Source organism: Thermobia domestica, chromosome 2 (genome assembly GCF_964235325.1).
Source record: "Thermobia domestica chromosome 2, izTheDome1.hap1.1, whole genome shotgun sequence".
Lineage (NCBI taxonomy): Eukaryota > Metazoa > Arthropoda > Insecta > Zygentoma > Lepismatidae > Thermobia > Thermobia domestica.
In genome coordinates, this window is record NC_137455.1 from 110,010,627 (window position 1) to 110,027,216 (window position 16,590).

Sequence of the window (16,590 nt, forward strand, 5' to 3'; positions counted from 1 at the left end):
TGAAGGAGTTAAGTTCTTGAACAAAGAGAGTACAAGAAGTTATTTAAGTAAAGAGTTAGTTAGAAGATGTATCAGAGAAGTTGATGAGGTAGCCTACTTAAAGGTGTATAGGGTTTCATGAAGTTTTTACTTCATACAAGTTTAGTTTTGCATTATTAGGTCTAACGTTAAACTTGTATATTTACTAACAATGTTGTAAAAAAAACTAACCTTGTTTTAAACCTCCTTAATTCTTCAAACTGGTCTTATAAGTGATCGAATCCAGTTCTTGAATACGTGGTACCTGTGTTTCTAAAGTCTATAATTTTACTCCAGATTCCTAGTTTAAAGCTGTTCATACATTCTTAAACAAATGAGAAAAGAACTGGTTATTCTGTCCATAAACTACCAGTCTAGTCAGCCTGCTCAACGTTTCCTATAGAATGGTACTAAATATACAAGGTGGCCCAAAAGTGGGTATGCACATCTGCATTAATCAAGTATAACATTCTAGTTTATGGGTTTATTTGCTTCGGCTCTTTCAAGCATAAGATGTAAGTGAAAACACATTAAGAACAAATAATAAAGAAACTAAGTCTACCTGATGGGTAACAATTAGAAATTACATAAAATGTAATGCTGATCAGTACGGTACTGTATACCTACTTTTGGGTCACCCTGTATATCTCCTGGCAAAATAGGTAGATACCTATACATACTTGTAAATTATCTTAATTACTTTTGTAGTACATTAGCAGTTAAAATATCCCCTACTTGAATCGAAATGTCTCATATATTTATAATATCATCGAATTTTGCAACTCAAAGCAAATTTTCAAAGACAATTTCCCCATGAAGGAGTATCTCTAGTCATGCAAATGCACAAGAAAATTAGTGCTGTAAAAAGTTACAATACTTACAAAGTATCCCAGGAAGAAGGCAAATACAGCTAGTCAGCATAGCTCCTTTAATAACATCTAACTCAGGTAAGACAACGTAGAACAAAATGCAAGTTCCAACGGTATGCATAGTTTCCATGAAGAAAACTATAATTACTTCAGCCACTGAAGGTCGTTGACATGATTTGAAAAACCATATTCTCATTGATCGGATAAAAATTCCAATTTCAGGTACAGTATATGCAAAAAACAAACACCATATCCAAACTATTCTTTCAGATTCGGGTAATATCACTTGGTATTTATTGCTTCTATCTAAGGAAAAGAACGAATCGTTTTATGGTATATTATTGCGATTTCACTAATTTACAAATATTTTAAAGAATTGTATTTTATATGTATTTCTTTCTTCTATCACTATGTTCAGTTTATATATATATATATATATATATATATATATATATATATATATATATATATATATATATATATATATATATATATATATATATATATATTTAAGAAAACAGTGCTAAAAACAGAAGCACAGTTTAATTATTGTTTACTAGTGGCGTCGTACAGTGTAGAAGCGAGCGAAATGTATTATTTAAGATGAATACTTTAAGCAACTTATCTTGAGAAAGTTGTTACTTAACAATACAAGTAATTCATAATTATCCTAGGAAACTTACGCTACTTTTGACACAGGCAAACGCACACAAGAAACAAAATTATAGATCCAGTGAGAAGAAAAAGATGAGATAATAATGCACCCGTTCCATTACTTGATACGTGAGTAGTGTATCTGCAAAATATCGACTCTGCTACATTTGTTTACCTGTCACCTTTGTCTTTCTCAACGCACAAGGCTGTAGTGTATTCCTTGACTGGCTTGAACTGTGATGTCATAGAACATCTACTTACAGTTAGCAGCAGACACTTTTTTTTATCATGTAGGTCAAAAGCTGAGTTTGTATGCCTCCTTACACAAGGTTTGACAATAAAATTTTTGGACTAATCCAGGTATTGTGTTATTGCTAAAGACATGTGAAGTTAATGCTATCATATTTTTCTTCTGCAGGACATGTGAAGATTTGGTAAAGAGAGTGTCCGTGCCCTTCTAAACACTAGTAGAAGACATTCTGGTTCCAAATGTCATGGATTCTTACATGGAACAAATTGCGATATTTAAGTTTTGTTCTAAATCGGGGAAATCAGCAACAGAGACTTACAAGATGATCAGATGTAAGAACTATTTACCACGAGAATGCCCTATCTCGTAGTCGTGATGGATATAAAGATATTTCTTATACCCCTAATCCAGCGTTCCCCAACCTTTTTCAACTTGCGGCACACTATAGGTGTAGCTTAAATTCTCGCGGCACACCCATATTATATCTATCTATCTATATATCTATCTATCTATCTATCTATCTATCTATCTATCTATCTATCTATCTATCTATCTATCTATATATATATATATATATATATATATATATATATATATATATATATATATATATATACAGGGTGTTTCAGATAAAACATCCAGTGCTTATAAATTCGAAACGGCTGAGAATAAAAAGATGAAACAAAAACTGAGATAGAAAAATGTCATAAGGCACATCACATGGTGTTGTGGTGACCCTCAATGCCCTCATTCAAGGGGGCCCAGGGGCCAACTTCTAATTTTCAAATAGGAACATGTACTGATTCATACCTCATTCAATAATACTTGAAAAACGAAACAACTTTTGTAGGAAACAATTTTCGATTTGGGCCACCGTTTTTAAATGGCCGCAAAAAGTGGGTCCTATATCAGATAAAACGTCCAGTGCTTATAAATCCGAAATGGCTGAGAATAAAAAGATAAAACAAAAACTGAGATAGGAAAGTGTCATAGGGCGCATGACATGGTGTTGTCATGGTGACCCACAGGGCCCTCCTTCAAGGGGGCCCAGGGGCCAACTTCAGATTTTCAAATGGGAACATGTATTGAATCATACCTCATTCAATAGTCCTTGAAATACGAAACAACTTTTGTAAGGAATAATTTTCGATTTGGGCCACCGTTTTCAAAATGGCCGCAAAAAATCCTGTATCCGTTTGAAGTTGGCACCTAGGCCCCCTTCACTGAGTTTCCTGAGGGTCACCACAACAACACCACTTGATATGCTTTATCATCGTTTCTATCTCAGTTTTTGTTTCATCTCTCTATTATCAGCCGTTTCTGATTTAGGCCTATAAGCACTGGACGTTTTATCTGATACAGAACCCACTTTTTGCGGCCATTTTGAAAACGGTGGCCCAAAACGAAAATGGTTTCCTACAAAAGTTGTTTCGTTTTTCAAGTACTATTGAATGAGGTATGAATCAATACGTGTTCCTATTTGAAAATCAGAAGTTGGCCCCTGGGCCCCCTTGAAGGAGGGCCCTGGGAGTCACCACAACAACACCATGTGATGTGCCCTATGACATTTTTCTATGTCAGTTTTTGTTTCATCTTTTTATTCTCAGCCGTTTCGGATTTATAAGCACTGGACGTTTTATCTGTGATATATATATATATATATATATATATATATATATATATATTATTATTATTATTATTTGTAAATATAAAATACCATGGTATTTTTATGTGATTACTGATCTTACAGAGAAGAAAGCTGGGTCACTGATTTTCCCCTGTGGTAAATCATTATGGTTATTTTTCATTCTTATTTTAAAATAGAAAACAATTGCAATGAAATATAGGACTCGGGTTTTTAAAATCCACTTTCTCTTTCGAAAACTGTATCTAACCTTTAACTAAAAGGGAAGATCACTAAATAACGAATAAATAAACAAATCTCCTATACTTTTAAAACGCAAATGTAGGTAATTTGTATGCATATTTGCTTTGTTGAATTTATTGAATGATATGTTAAAATTTCAAGTTACGAAATAGTCTGCAACAATAAAGAAGCAATAATGGTCATGACAATGTTAAATACATTTTCCATCATTAAAAATGTAGAGAAAAGTAACACAGTATAAAACTTAAAATTGTAGGTTTATAGTAGAGGTTCATAGTAATGTGAAACACAAATATACATTTTTCCCCTATGTCTTGCAATTTGATTCCTATAGAATTAATAATTTGTTTCGAATTCCTCGCGGCACACCAGCGGCCCATTCGCGGCACACCAGTGTGCCGCGGCACACCTGTTGGGAAACGCTGCCCTAATCTGTCAACCAATTGTACAGGGGATAATGTGAAGCCCGTAAGCGACGTGCTGCAATGAGATCATCGCATGATATCCACAGACCCGTAACGAGCCCGATTTCGAAGGGGGTAGTAATGAATGCGGAGGGAGGAATGACGGAGAAGTCTAGCAACACCGCAAAACTATTTATTTATTACATTGGTCGGCATGAAAATCTTCCCACGAGGGTGAAAGGGTGTACCGGATACATTTTGAGACGCTGATCACGAATATCTCATCGAGAAAGTTCCAGCACGTAAGGTTTTATGGAGCAGGGTGCTGTTTCCATAATTGACAGAAAAATCGTATTTTTCGTATTTAATATATGTTTTCCGTGTTTGGAGTGCATAATTCTGAATTTTTATCTTAATCCAAGAACTGTTACTAGGCTATATCCCAGGAACATTCTTTTCTCTAGCTCACGACCCCCCGGAAACGTACCCCTCCCCTTGGGTTGCAAAGATTTATTGTCGTTCAACACTGCATACACTAAAACCTAAGCGTTATTGACGGAGAAAGGTTTCGTAATCAACTTGCGATCATTCATCGGCTCCCTTTTGTCTAGACGACAGACAGATTGTAGAAAAAAAAAAAAAAAAAAAAAAAAAGGCGCCAAGACATACACCACGTTGTCGCGTGAAACAAATATTTCAGTTTCGAGTTGATCTTCGTGTTAGAAGGTGGTGTTACGCTGTGTCTATGTATACCGTAGGTGAAAAATATTTCTGCGTGAAATATTGACGTTTGTGTTAAACGAACATGCCGAGAACTTGCAACAATTCGACAGATTCATTCTGCTACATATGTGGGGAAGTGATTTTCAAGGGACAAAGTAGGCCATTGTCACCGTTCCTGAAGACAGCCTACCATCTGTACTTTGGCTGTAAAATCGGCGACCAGGATCGCGTTTGGGCTCCAAAACAAACTTGTAACTCGTGTGCGCGTACTCTCACATGATGGTTGAAAGGTACAAATAAATCGATGCCGTTCGCCGTACCTATGGTTTGGCGCGAGCCCCGTGATCAGGTTTCAGACTGTTACTTTTGCCTTACTAATATAAAAGATTTCTCAAAAAAAACATGAAGCATAACATACAGTATCCTAACTTGGATTCCGCGAGGCGACCTGTGAAACATGATGTTTGTCTTCCTGTACCCGTACCACCAGACTCATAAACCCTATGCAGTGTTTCATCCAATGAAGAACCTGCTGCTTGTGAGGATGTTGCACAATCTTCGAGTACACAATCAGATCCCAATTACGCTCCAGTGCCTGACACTAATGAACCACATGTGATAAGTCAGGAAGAGCTGAATAATCCGATCAGATACTTAAACTTTCCCAAGTCTAAGGCCCTGTTGCTTGTTTCAAAACTTCAACAATGGAATCTACTAAAACAAGATGTGAATATATCGATGTATAGGAAAAGAGAGGTGAGCTTAGTTCCTAATTTTACAAAGGATGGTGATTTGGTGTATTGCAGTGACATTCCATTGCTTATGGGACAACTGAAGTTGAACTACAACACTGAAGATTGGAGGCTATTCGTAGATTCCTCTAGGATAAGTCTCAAGGCAGTGTTACTACACAATGGCAATGAAAAGCCAGTCATCCCTATTGCTCATGCTGTACATATGAAGAAACATACGAGAACATGCGAAACCTATTGCAGAAAATAAAGTACGAACAGTTCCAGTGGTCTGTATGCGCTGACTTTAAGGTTATTGCCATCCTCACCGGTTTACAAGGAGGTTATACAAAGCACCTCTGCTTCTTGTGTCATTGGGATAGTCGAGCCACAGATCAGTACACCATCACAAAATGGCCGTCAAGGAAGCAAATGGTCCCAGGGGAGATAAACGTGGCTAATGAACGTCTTGTGGATCCGGAGAAAATATTCTTACCACCCCTTCATATCAAATTAGGGCTCATGAAGGTCTTCGTCAAGGCCCTGACCCGGGATGGTGAAGCATTTAATCATCTCAGAAAACTATTCCCAAGACTCAGCGAGGCCAAGGGGAAAGAAGGTGTTTTTACGGGACCTCAAATCAGAGACGTTTTTAAGAATACTACATTTTCTTCTAAGCTTAATGAAGTGGAAAGTGAGGCTTGGGAGGCCTTTCGAGAGGATAGGTGCTGATTGCCACGGGAGCTGCCTGCCACAGCCAATTATTGGTGCTGATTGCCACGATTGTCGCTGATTACATATATGAATGTGCTGACTGCCACGAGCCTGGGAGAAACTGTATTTGGAAAGAGAGGAATTAATCCCTCATACTAAATTTATGATTATTAATTAGTTTAGTAGGGATTAATTTAGTAATTATCACAGTAAATCTATGTGGCATCCTATAAGTTACAAAGTTGCTCACTAAGTGGAACGACATACACTTGTATGTTTATAAAGGGATTGTCTTTTCTGTTATATGTACAATTTGCACATTTCATTGTTTATATTAATTGTTTTATTGTATTATTTAATGGATATGATGGTCTGAAGACAGCTGACAAGGGAAGGTCTGGAGAAAGCACTCGCCTGCAGAGAAATAAGCATGTCATTTGAAGGACCAATTCGTGCTGATTACAACAGGTAATAAAACTCCTGTACGTTGAGAACTGTTCGAGATATTCAGCTTGGAAGTTCATATGAGAAAATAAGTGGATGCACGTTTCAACGCGTGAAGTATCCTCTCTCATGGCGAAGCCTGATGGTTTGAACTTGCTATTACTTGATCACTGGGGTTCATTCACAGATAAATTGTCCACTACAAGTTGCATGATGGATGGCAAAGATGTTAATGGTTGAGAAGATACTAAAGAATTGCACACGATTTGTGCAACTACTTGATGTGTTTTGATTCCAATCAATCACAGATTATGGCAGGAGATTTGTACATAGTATAAAACTTCTTCATTCGGACGTTATAATGTACCAAATAAACAATTTGTACATAGTATAAAACCTCTTCATTCGGACGTTATAATGTACCAAATAAACAATCAAATAAAGTTCGTGTCGATACGAATCACTTCCGATCACCGTGATACATTGGATTGTTTCAGTTTGCGTTCTACAAGGCAAGTTACGAACAAATTATAGGCCTATAACTTTTGAACCACTTTCGAATTTGCTTTTTGCTTTGGTTCTGCGAACTGTTCTCTTGACGGATGCAATGCAATTGCACATATAAAATGTTCATGGTGCAAGGGAGTCTTTTGCCTGCGTCATTTCTTCATGAAACAGAAGAACAACAGTGATCAATTTTCATCTCTAACCTATGATTATTGTGAACAATGTAATGACTAATTGTATCTAACAAACCCGTTAGTTATTGCGAAACACTTTTTTTCTGTTACTTTCGATAGCTTTCAATTCGTATGTCAATATTCGTTACTAATTATGTTGTACTTAACGCGTATAAATGCGCATATCCTCATTTTCTCATATAAACTTCCAAGTTGAATATCTCGAACCGTTCTCAACCGTACAGGAATTTTATTAGCTTGTTGTAATCAGCATGAATTGGGGCTTCAAATGGCATGCTTAGTTTCTCTGCAAGCGAGTGCTTTCTCCTAAAACTTCCCTTGTAAGGGAAAGCCAGCAGTGCTTTTTAAATGGAACTTTCAAGAGCTGCTCGAAACAATTTGCGCAGCTGTACAGAGTTCATGCTGACATAGGGAGTTCAAGTGAGAACACATAAATCGTACCAATTTTGTACGCACCGCTCCCTGACAAAACTGAAAGTACACTCATGTCCAAAATTATTGTCGCATATCTATAACTGTCTTGTTGTAAGAATATAATTTGATAATGATTTTACAGGGTACTTTTAATACTGATACTATGTGTATAATCAGGAAATGTATATTTGTGATAAATTTCATAGGAAAAGAATTATAAATACGAAAATCATAATGAGTAAAATAAAATGTAACTAAATGGACAAGAAAATTTTATTTTCCTTTCATTGTTCTTATTTACTGTTCTTTTGACATGAAATTTACTACATACTTGTCTTTGCCGATTATACACATACTAACATTATAAGAAATACCGGGCGAATTCGTTATCAAATTATATTACCAGAACAACATATTTATAGTCATGTGACAATAATTTTGGACATGAGTGTACATACAGAGACATGTTTATCTTTGTTAGGAGTTGGTCTGAACAACACGATCCTAAGGTTCATCACGTTTCTTTCATGCTTCTTGATGTCCGGTAATGTTACGTCTAGCAACTTTCTCTCAGGCTCGGGACAGTCAGCACGCCATCGTGGCAATCAGCACCAATAATTGGCTGTGGCAGTCAGCAACCGTGGCAATCAGCACCCCACCCTTTCGAGAAATGTGCAGTAACTTTCTAGGGAATCATAAGTCGCCTGATTACAAAGACATTGTGGGCAGGTTAATAACTTCATTTCGTAACATGGGATGTAATATGTCACTAAAGTTACACTTCCTGCATTGCCACATAGACTTATTCCCTGAAATATACAGCTTGGGGGAGGTCTCTGACGAACACGGGGAAAGGTTGCACCAGCAAATAGCTACCATGGAGAAACGCTACAGTGGTAAATGGAGTGTGAATATGTTGGCAGACTTCTGTTGGAATGTGACACGCGAGACACCCTGTAGTAATTACAAGAGGAGTAGGAAAACCAAGTGACACGTAAGTGTTAAACTTTAACTTTTTATGCAATTTTATCTGCATAATTTATATTGATATTTAAATTATAACGTGCAAATTATTATGGGTGGAAAATAGCATCTTTGGGCGGATATTGAAACATCCCACTTCCTCCCTGAAAACTGGTACGTCCTAGAGAAAAACGGGTTATGGATTCGAACTCAGGAGCTCGAAACCTATAGGAATCACTTATTTTCGTTCGTGGGAGCGAAAAAAAGTTTCATTTTGCCGACCAGTGTTATTTATGGAACATGGCTGTAGCTCTTTTTATAAAGGATAAATTATACTGACAATACGGTACACAAATGCAAGACTGCGAAGGTCATCATTAACATACAAATTCTTTTAAAAAAAAAAGAAAAAAGAAAGGGACATAATTAAATTCAATTACATTTTTTTTTTTTTTTTTTTGTTATGGAAGTTACTTGATGCATCTATCAAGAAGCATATCATTTTATGCGGAAATGAGTGAGATACATCTTCGATGACCATGTTTAGAAAGATATAGATGCTTTACCAAATCTTCACATATTCTGCAAAAGAAGAATACCACATCATTAGTCTCACATGATATATATATATACATTGGCGTCTCTGGCATGTAAAATTTGGGGGGGACATCAAAGGAAATGATCTAACTGCTAGTATCTCAGCGGAATTTTAGATTATGTCACTTCAAAATATTGGGGGGGACGCGTCCCCCCCGTCCCCCCGCCAGAGACGCCCATGTATATATATATTGTCATTAGCAGTTGTAGAGTACGAACATCAGTCTTCAAACTTTGTAGGGTAACTGGATACAATAACGCCAGGGATACAATAACGCCGTTTACTTTTCAGTTGTTTACAGCACAGAAACTAAGCACGTGGCAGCAATCTGCAATGTGTCAATGCATAGGAGGCACATCTGTTGTTTTCGCGCGTGAGTTGATTTCCTGTAATGTAACGTGTGCGTTGTGCAGTTTTTGTGTTATCAATTTAGACCAGAAAACTGAGAACAGAAAACGTAAGTAAAGTTTTTGAAGTCCTTTATATTAATATCACTATATGCACGTAATGTGTAGGAATTTAAACGGATTAAAAAAAAAATAAATAAAACACAATGGTAATTAACGAGTGTATCGACTGTGTTTACAGAGTCAATGTGTTAGTAGAGAGCAGTGGAACGATGGTATGTTCATTGTGTTGTGTGGCTGCAATAACGCCGAACGCGATGGATGCAATGGCGTTACTGTCTAAGTTAAAGCTGCCACACCTCAGAATGCTTTTCAAGCTACTGGCATATACTCATTCGATCATTTAGTACTCCAAGAAACAACCTTTGCACCAAGTACCATCTCTTCAGTGTTCCCGACACAAGCTCCTACCGGAACTGTATTGGACAATAATAACCAGCCATCTACTGAAGATATCAACAGTCCCCAGCCGTCAACACCACCTCCATGTATCTGTAATCGTGTAGCTAATGCTTCGTCTCAGTCTTCTCACTCTACATCCTCCAGTGACAGCTATTTCACTGAACTTATTCCAACTCCAAAAATTAACAGATCTCTTCCTGGAAGGAATAGATAAAAAAAAAAAAAAAAACGTCCAAGTAGTTGTAGTGACTAGAAGTCTGTTTAACGAACGCTGTAATGTGAAGGATAAAGGGTCAACTTTGCAAACGAGTGGACGAAAGAAAGGGAGTACTTATAGAAAGAATGGTGAAGGTTAAAGTTCGAAAACATGTCATCACAAGGATAGCTCCTGCTATTGTGTTACTTGCACAGGGTACTATTACGATGATACTGGTAAAACTATTGATTAGTTGAAATGTGGAGTCTGTAAGGGGTGGTATCACGAAACTTGTGATGACATATTGTCTTTTACTGGAAATATTGTTCTTCTTGTTCCAACTAATGATAACCTGTCGCTATTGTATCCATAATGTATTCAATAATGCCATTTCACTTTCCGCGACATTTTTGTGTATTACATGTGCTACATATATTTTATACAGGTTCTTTGCACTATGTTGTAATGAGTGAACACCAAGCTATTAAACAATGCAACATTTATTTTTTTCGTCAAATATTAAATGTAAAATCTTCGAAAAACTAAGAATGGTGGCATTATTGTAGGCAGTTACCCTATATTACACGCTTTCGATATTTTTTAGTAACTCCTGCAATACTCACTCATTTTCCTATTGCAAAATGGAACCACTCTTCCTTCTCTGATCTGTGACGTCATTAGAAAGACAGTAAGTTTGGATAAGACACCTGTAGTGAGGACAACAACGAAGACTATGAAGTAAGTGATAAGCTTTAAAAATTTTACTGTGATTTCTGTACAGTGCTGCCTGGACACCGATCCACCTTCAACTTCTGGCGGGATTACACGAAAGACATCCCATCCTTTAGTCTCGTACAGGGATTGCTGACTGGAACTTGAAGAAAATAATTATATCAGATTTGGAGAAATAACAATTAATTGAAAATTTTATTAACCTTTAATTTAAATTGGTTCGATATACAACGATATACAACAAGCATATTATTAAGAAATATGCACAACAATAGCAACTTCTCGCAATGATCATTTCTTGGCAACGACTTACGATAATCTCTTATTTCTTTTGATTTTTTTTTTTTTTTGGAGAAGATGGCGTCCAAGTAGATAAGTATAAGGAAGCTATGGCGTCCAAGTACATAAGTATAAGGGAGCTTTGCTCTCAATTTTTTTATTACTATTTTACTTATAATGTTTACTTTAGGCAATTTTTAGTTTATTACAATTTTAAACATATTTATTACAATTTAAATGTGATTGGCGCTGCTTCTCTTCCTTTATTGCAGTAAAAAGTGTGAAAAACAAATCTACTTATAATCTGCCAATCGTTAATATGGGACGGTCCATTTTGGAAAACAAAATTTAATTGATAACAGTATCTAGTGATAAAGTTGACTGGACTGCATGAGCCCAGGCTCGGACTGGCTAGGGCAGGAGGGCAGGAATCTCTGTCGGGGCCCTCTTGAAATTATATATATATATATATATATATATATATATATATATATAATGATTATTGAATAGCATGGAAAGTAAGATAAAATATGTCTGCTATGTTGGAGCACAGTTACTCGTACTTTGTTCCGTTCCCAGAGTTTGGTAGCCCCAGTGTTGAGTATAGTCTTGGGGTTCCATTATTGGAATGAAACTAGCAGTATTATAAAGACCTATTTGGAGCCATTTGTTTCAACAATATATTTCAACAATATGAAGAACGGGGCTCCAGTATCATTTTGTTTAAATGTGTATTGAGGCCCCATGAATATCGAAATGAGACTGACTTCCTGCTGAGGTCCTCTGTTAGTCGCTTGACAAGTTATTGTAACACCATAAAGGAACACAACAGGTCCCACTCTGGGGCTCTATTACCACGCGTAAATAAAGCTGACAGCTTTATGAAGAAAAGACACCCCATCGCAAAGATTTTACAAGACTCTGTTGATTGAGTTGATTTTCAGCAGCGAGGCTATATGAGACGGGACCTACTGATTAACGTGAAATCTGAACTACTTGAGCTTCCGCCGGGAGTCGAACGCGGGTCTTCCACCCAAAGTCGCGTACGCTAACCGCTTAGCCACAGTTGAGCTCACAAGACTCTGTTAAATTTGTACTACTAATATTAACAATAGTAATAAACCAATATCCTTTGAAGATGCGTAGGGAAGGGAAGATAGAGCCCTCCAAGCGAGGCTCCTGCGGGGCCCTATACTCTCCAGTCCGAGACTGCATGAGCCGCGACTAATAGTAATTATTATTACCGTATTGCTCGCAAGAGGACAAGACAATGAAGACAATTCTTTTATTTGTGGTTAAGGTAATTCAAAATTTTAAAATAACTTTAACTTCTTTAGTTTCTTTAAACAATGTTTAGCAGAAAAGGTCCAGCTTTTTTCCTAAAAAAAAAAAAAAAAAAAAAAAAAAAAAACCTTACAATTTCGGTAGTTTCTGTTCACATTAGGTTAGTTTAAGTTAGGCTAGGTTAGTTTAGTTTGGGTTAAGTTAGTTTATGTTAATGTAGGAGTCCAGCATAATTTTGGAAAAGGTGATAGATTTTCGCTCATTTCTATTAATATTAGGTTAGTTCAGGTTAGATTAGGTTAGTGTAGGTTAGGTTAGGTTAAATTTGGTTAGTTTAAGTAAGGTTAAATTTAAGTACTTGCATTTTCTATTTCTCCTGTAAATTTCCTATTTTTTTACATACTTCTAGGCCCCTTCTGCTAAACATTGATCGAATGTTTTTTTCTCTTTATTAATAATATTTTCTTATTAATTTTTAGTAGTTATCAGTTTAGTGGTAACGTGAGGTCTATCAGACCCATATTTGTAAACAGCAATTTAACTTTATTTGGTTACAGTGCACGATCTTTGTATTACTTCAACCTTTCAGCCTACCTTACTAAGAGTATTCCGAAAGTCTCCATACACCTGATTCCTGACATACAGTCACGCTGGTGCATAGAGACTTTCTGAACATCCTGTACATTATGTATTAAATTCAAACAATCCGAAGTTCTACCTACGATAGGGCCATTGTTCAATTTTGGTGTAATATATAGCATCAAAAACAAGTGTTTTCCTTAGGGAGAATTTGTGTAAATATATAATGCACTTGATTTTCTATTTTAAAAAAAACTACGAGAATTTATTCTCAAGAACGTCACTAAATTCAACTCGATATTATCTTTCGATTAATGTATATAATATCTTTGGATAACATTACAGTTAAACAAACAAACAAACAAAAATAAAGTTTGGGAGTTAATGATAAATTTGGACTATGTTTACATGTATATCATAACGTATGATTTCCTTTTAAGAAGAAGAAAGTAAATTCAAGATGGCGACCATCAACATCACATGTCCTAAAAGTTTTCTCCCTACCTGTACTACTAGTCTTATCCAAAATTCATATTTACATATCTTACTGTTGTAGTTTAAGATCTCTCACGATGTTCACACTTTGTTATTCATAATGAATAGGTTTACAATGAACACCATAATTTGTAATTTCAGAAGGAAAATACAGGTTTTGTCAGAAGACTGAATTATATTGTTTACATATAGATACTAGGCTATTCATAATTGAGAAGAGCGAATAAGTACATCTTCCTCATCTTTGGAAGTAGCATGACAAATATCATGGAGCTAACAAAACTTAAATATTTACAAAATTTTCAGTCCAAAATGTTCATAATTTCTGGTTCATTTCAAATAAAAAATTTCTTCCATTTTAGAAGAAGGGAAGGAACTTAAAATGCTAACTGCATTACCTCGCTGAATTGCTAGACTAATGCGTTGAAATAAAAATTGTGCACTTCTTGGATCTCCTGTCTTCAGATTTAATTTCAATCCGATTTCCTTTAGGAATTCCCTAGCTTCCTTGCTAAAAGCTCCCATGGTTTCCGTAGCAAAGGCAATAAACATATGATCTTCTTTTAATTTGGAATATTTCGTGTGTTTCCGCTTACAGGCAGTCTCAGCAGCATTTCCGGCCTCTTTACATGATGAAGCTAAATGGGAAGGTGCAAATGTGTCTACACAGGTGACGTCCCATACCAGTCGTTGCCCCATTTTCCAAGGGATTAATGTCACTCCATCTGGTCGTTTCCCATCATCTCTGGACATTCCAGATGGTTCTAAAATATTTGGAACATCAATGCTGGCAAGGGCTCGTCTTATTATATTATTCAGTTCTCCATGACGAGAAATTCGACCTCCACTCCTAGAGCAGCTTAGTGCATGTAAGCCTTTTTCATCAACCTGTTCTTGACATGTACATTTGAAACTGTGACAGATATTTAAGCCGAGACGTAGAGCGACACAAATTTGAAACGTGTTGTTGTCTAAGAGAGTTCCGATATTTCTTGACGGTGTAGCCTGTAGCCATGCACCAGATTCTTTCCTTTGTAAGGATTTAAAACGGGCAATATCAAATGCATTTTCAGGAACCAATTCTTTATCAATTATTGTTGTTAATATAATTTTATCCCAATGCTGTTGTAAATCCAATACAGCGGGAGTCTCATTATTGTAGATACCATTCCATATCTCCAATCCCTCCGCCAGGTGATGAATTTCCACTTTGTCAACTGGAATGTATAATATGTTGGAGACAAGTGGCTTCACCCCAAAACATGAGGACAGGAAAGCTGGAAGGCTTAGATCTGAGACTTTTCTTACACTTAAACCTCCTAAGCGAATTGGTAAGCTTGCTTGAGTCCATTGATTTTCATTCAAAGAATAATTGATGATTGACTGTAATGCATATTTCATACAATTATCAAACTGAAGTACCTTCGAAGGCATGGACCATGTGGGAGTGGTGCGTAAAAAATAGATCAGTTTCGGTATTCCCAGGCAATTCTTAAGTAGAAAAAAGGCGATATGTGCTGGTAAAGTCTTCAGACGCTGAGTTACTATTTTTAATCTATTTAAATGCTCATCAAAAGTTTTCTCATATCCATCCTCAAGGAGGGGTGATCCTAAGAGAGATAATTCATTTTTAAACACCGTCCGTATCCCAGGTAACAATTCTTGAAACTGGGATTCAACTTCTTTGCTTGGATTCCCAGACATGAAAAAAAGTTCGCATTTGGACGGATTAACTTCCAGACCAAGTTTTTTAGATTCTTCTATTAGAGTCTTCATGTCTTTGTAAACTGACTGTGGAGAACCACCTAAGCTACCGTCATCTAAGTAGAAGATATTTAGTTCAGACGATAAAGCGCGAACTATTGGGTGGATGGCCAAACTAAAGAGCATTGGACCAGCTGGATCACCTTGTTGACAGCCAACTTGTGATGGAATCGTTCGTTCACCAAAAAATAAGATTGATGGTTGAGCATAACTTTGCCAAAAGAATGAATATAATTGAGGCAATACTTGTTTCACTTGCTGTAGCATAATATCTCTTTCCACGGAATTGAAGGCATTTTTGAAATCGATCTTGAGAATTACGTTATTAGAATTCTTATGTGCTTGTATGTAACTGCGGGTGGAATGTATAATAGCTTCATTTCCTTTTCTCGTCGCAAATCCGAGTTGGTGAGGTTGCAAATAAGAGGCGCATTTGGCATACACAGAGGAAACTGCTGTCTTAGATGCTAAACGTCTAATTGTACACCCAACAGCTATGGGTCTAAGTCCTCCATCCTTCTTTCGAAGTGCACATAAATTTGCACCAAAAAAGTATTTACATATTTCATGATTGACATTTCCACTCAGTATGAGATTTATTAAGTTTGTGATTTGTTCCAGCAGATATGATGCCGTATCACCTGCCGATTTGGAAATAAGATCTTTTAAATGTTGAGGTGACAAACCATCAATCCCTGATGCAGAACCACTAGGGAAACTACAAATAGCTTTTGACACCATTCCACTATCCACTATGATTTTAGGGTCAAGGTCGTTCGGAGGATCGGGTAAATTTAGATCCCTGGAAGGAGCTGGGTGTTTGCTTTTGAGATCGAGAAATGTTTCCTCGTTTATTGGAGCCAAGATATCATCAGAACTTAACAACCTTAGGGCCCCTCTGGTTACTACTTTTGCAATTCTTTTAAAATCTTGCCTTTTATTTGAGTGTTTCCACACTTTTGGACAACCCTGTATTTCATGCACTTTACATGTATGATCTTAGACTTCATCTGTGTACTGTCGTCTTCCTAGTGTTATAAACAAAAGCTTGATGAGAATATACTTCAGACCAGTTTTGTCT

The 16,590-nt window shown here is 36.5% G+C and overlaps 1 protein-coding gene across 1 annotated transcript in view; it reads right to left on the reverse strand.

The window, feature by feature from the left end:
- Window positions 1–16,250, reverse strand: part of LOC145679134 (chitin synthase chs-2-like) — an 80,755-nt gene extending 64,505 nt beyond the window's left edge. The window contains exons 1-4 of the mRNA XM_081749727.1: window positions 14,144–16,250; window positions 13,266–13,389; window positions 11,000–11,250; window positions 900–1,193 (exon numbers count right to left, since the gene is read on the reverse strand). Of these exons, the coding sequence (XP_081605853.1) occupies window positions 900–1,193; window positions 11,000–11,250; window positions 13,266–13,389; window positions 14,144–16,250 (2,776 nt within the window). The remainder of the gene's footprint in view (window positions 1–899; window positions 1,194–10,999; window positions 11,251–13,265; window positions 13,390–14,143) is intronic.
- Between the last annotated feature and the right edge of the window lie 340 nt (window positions 16,251–16,590).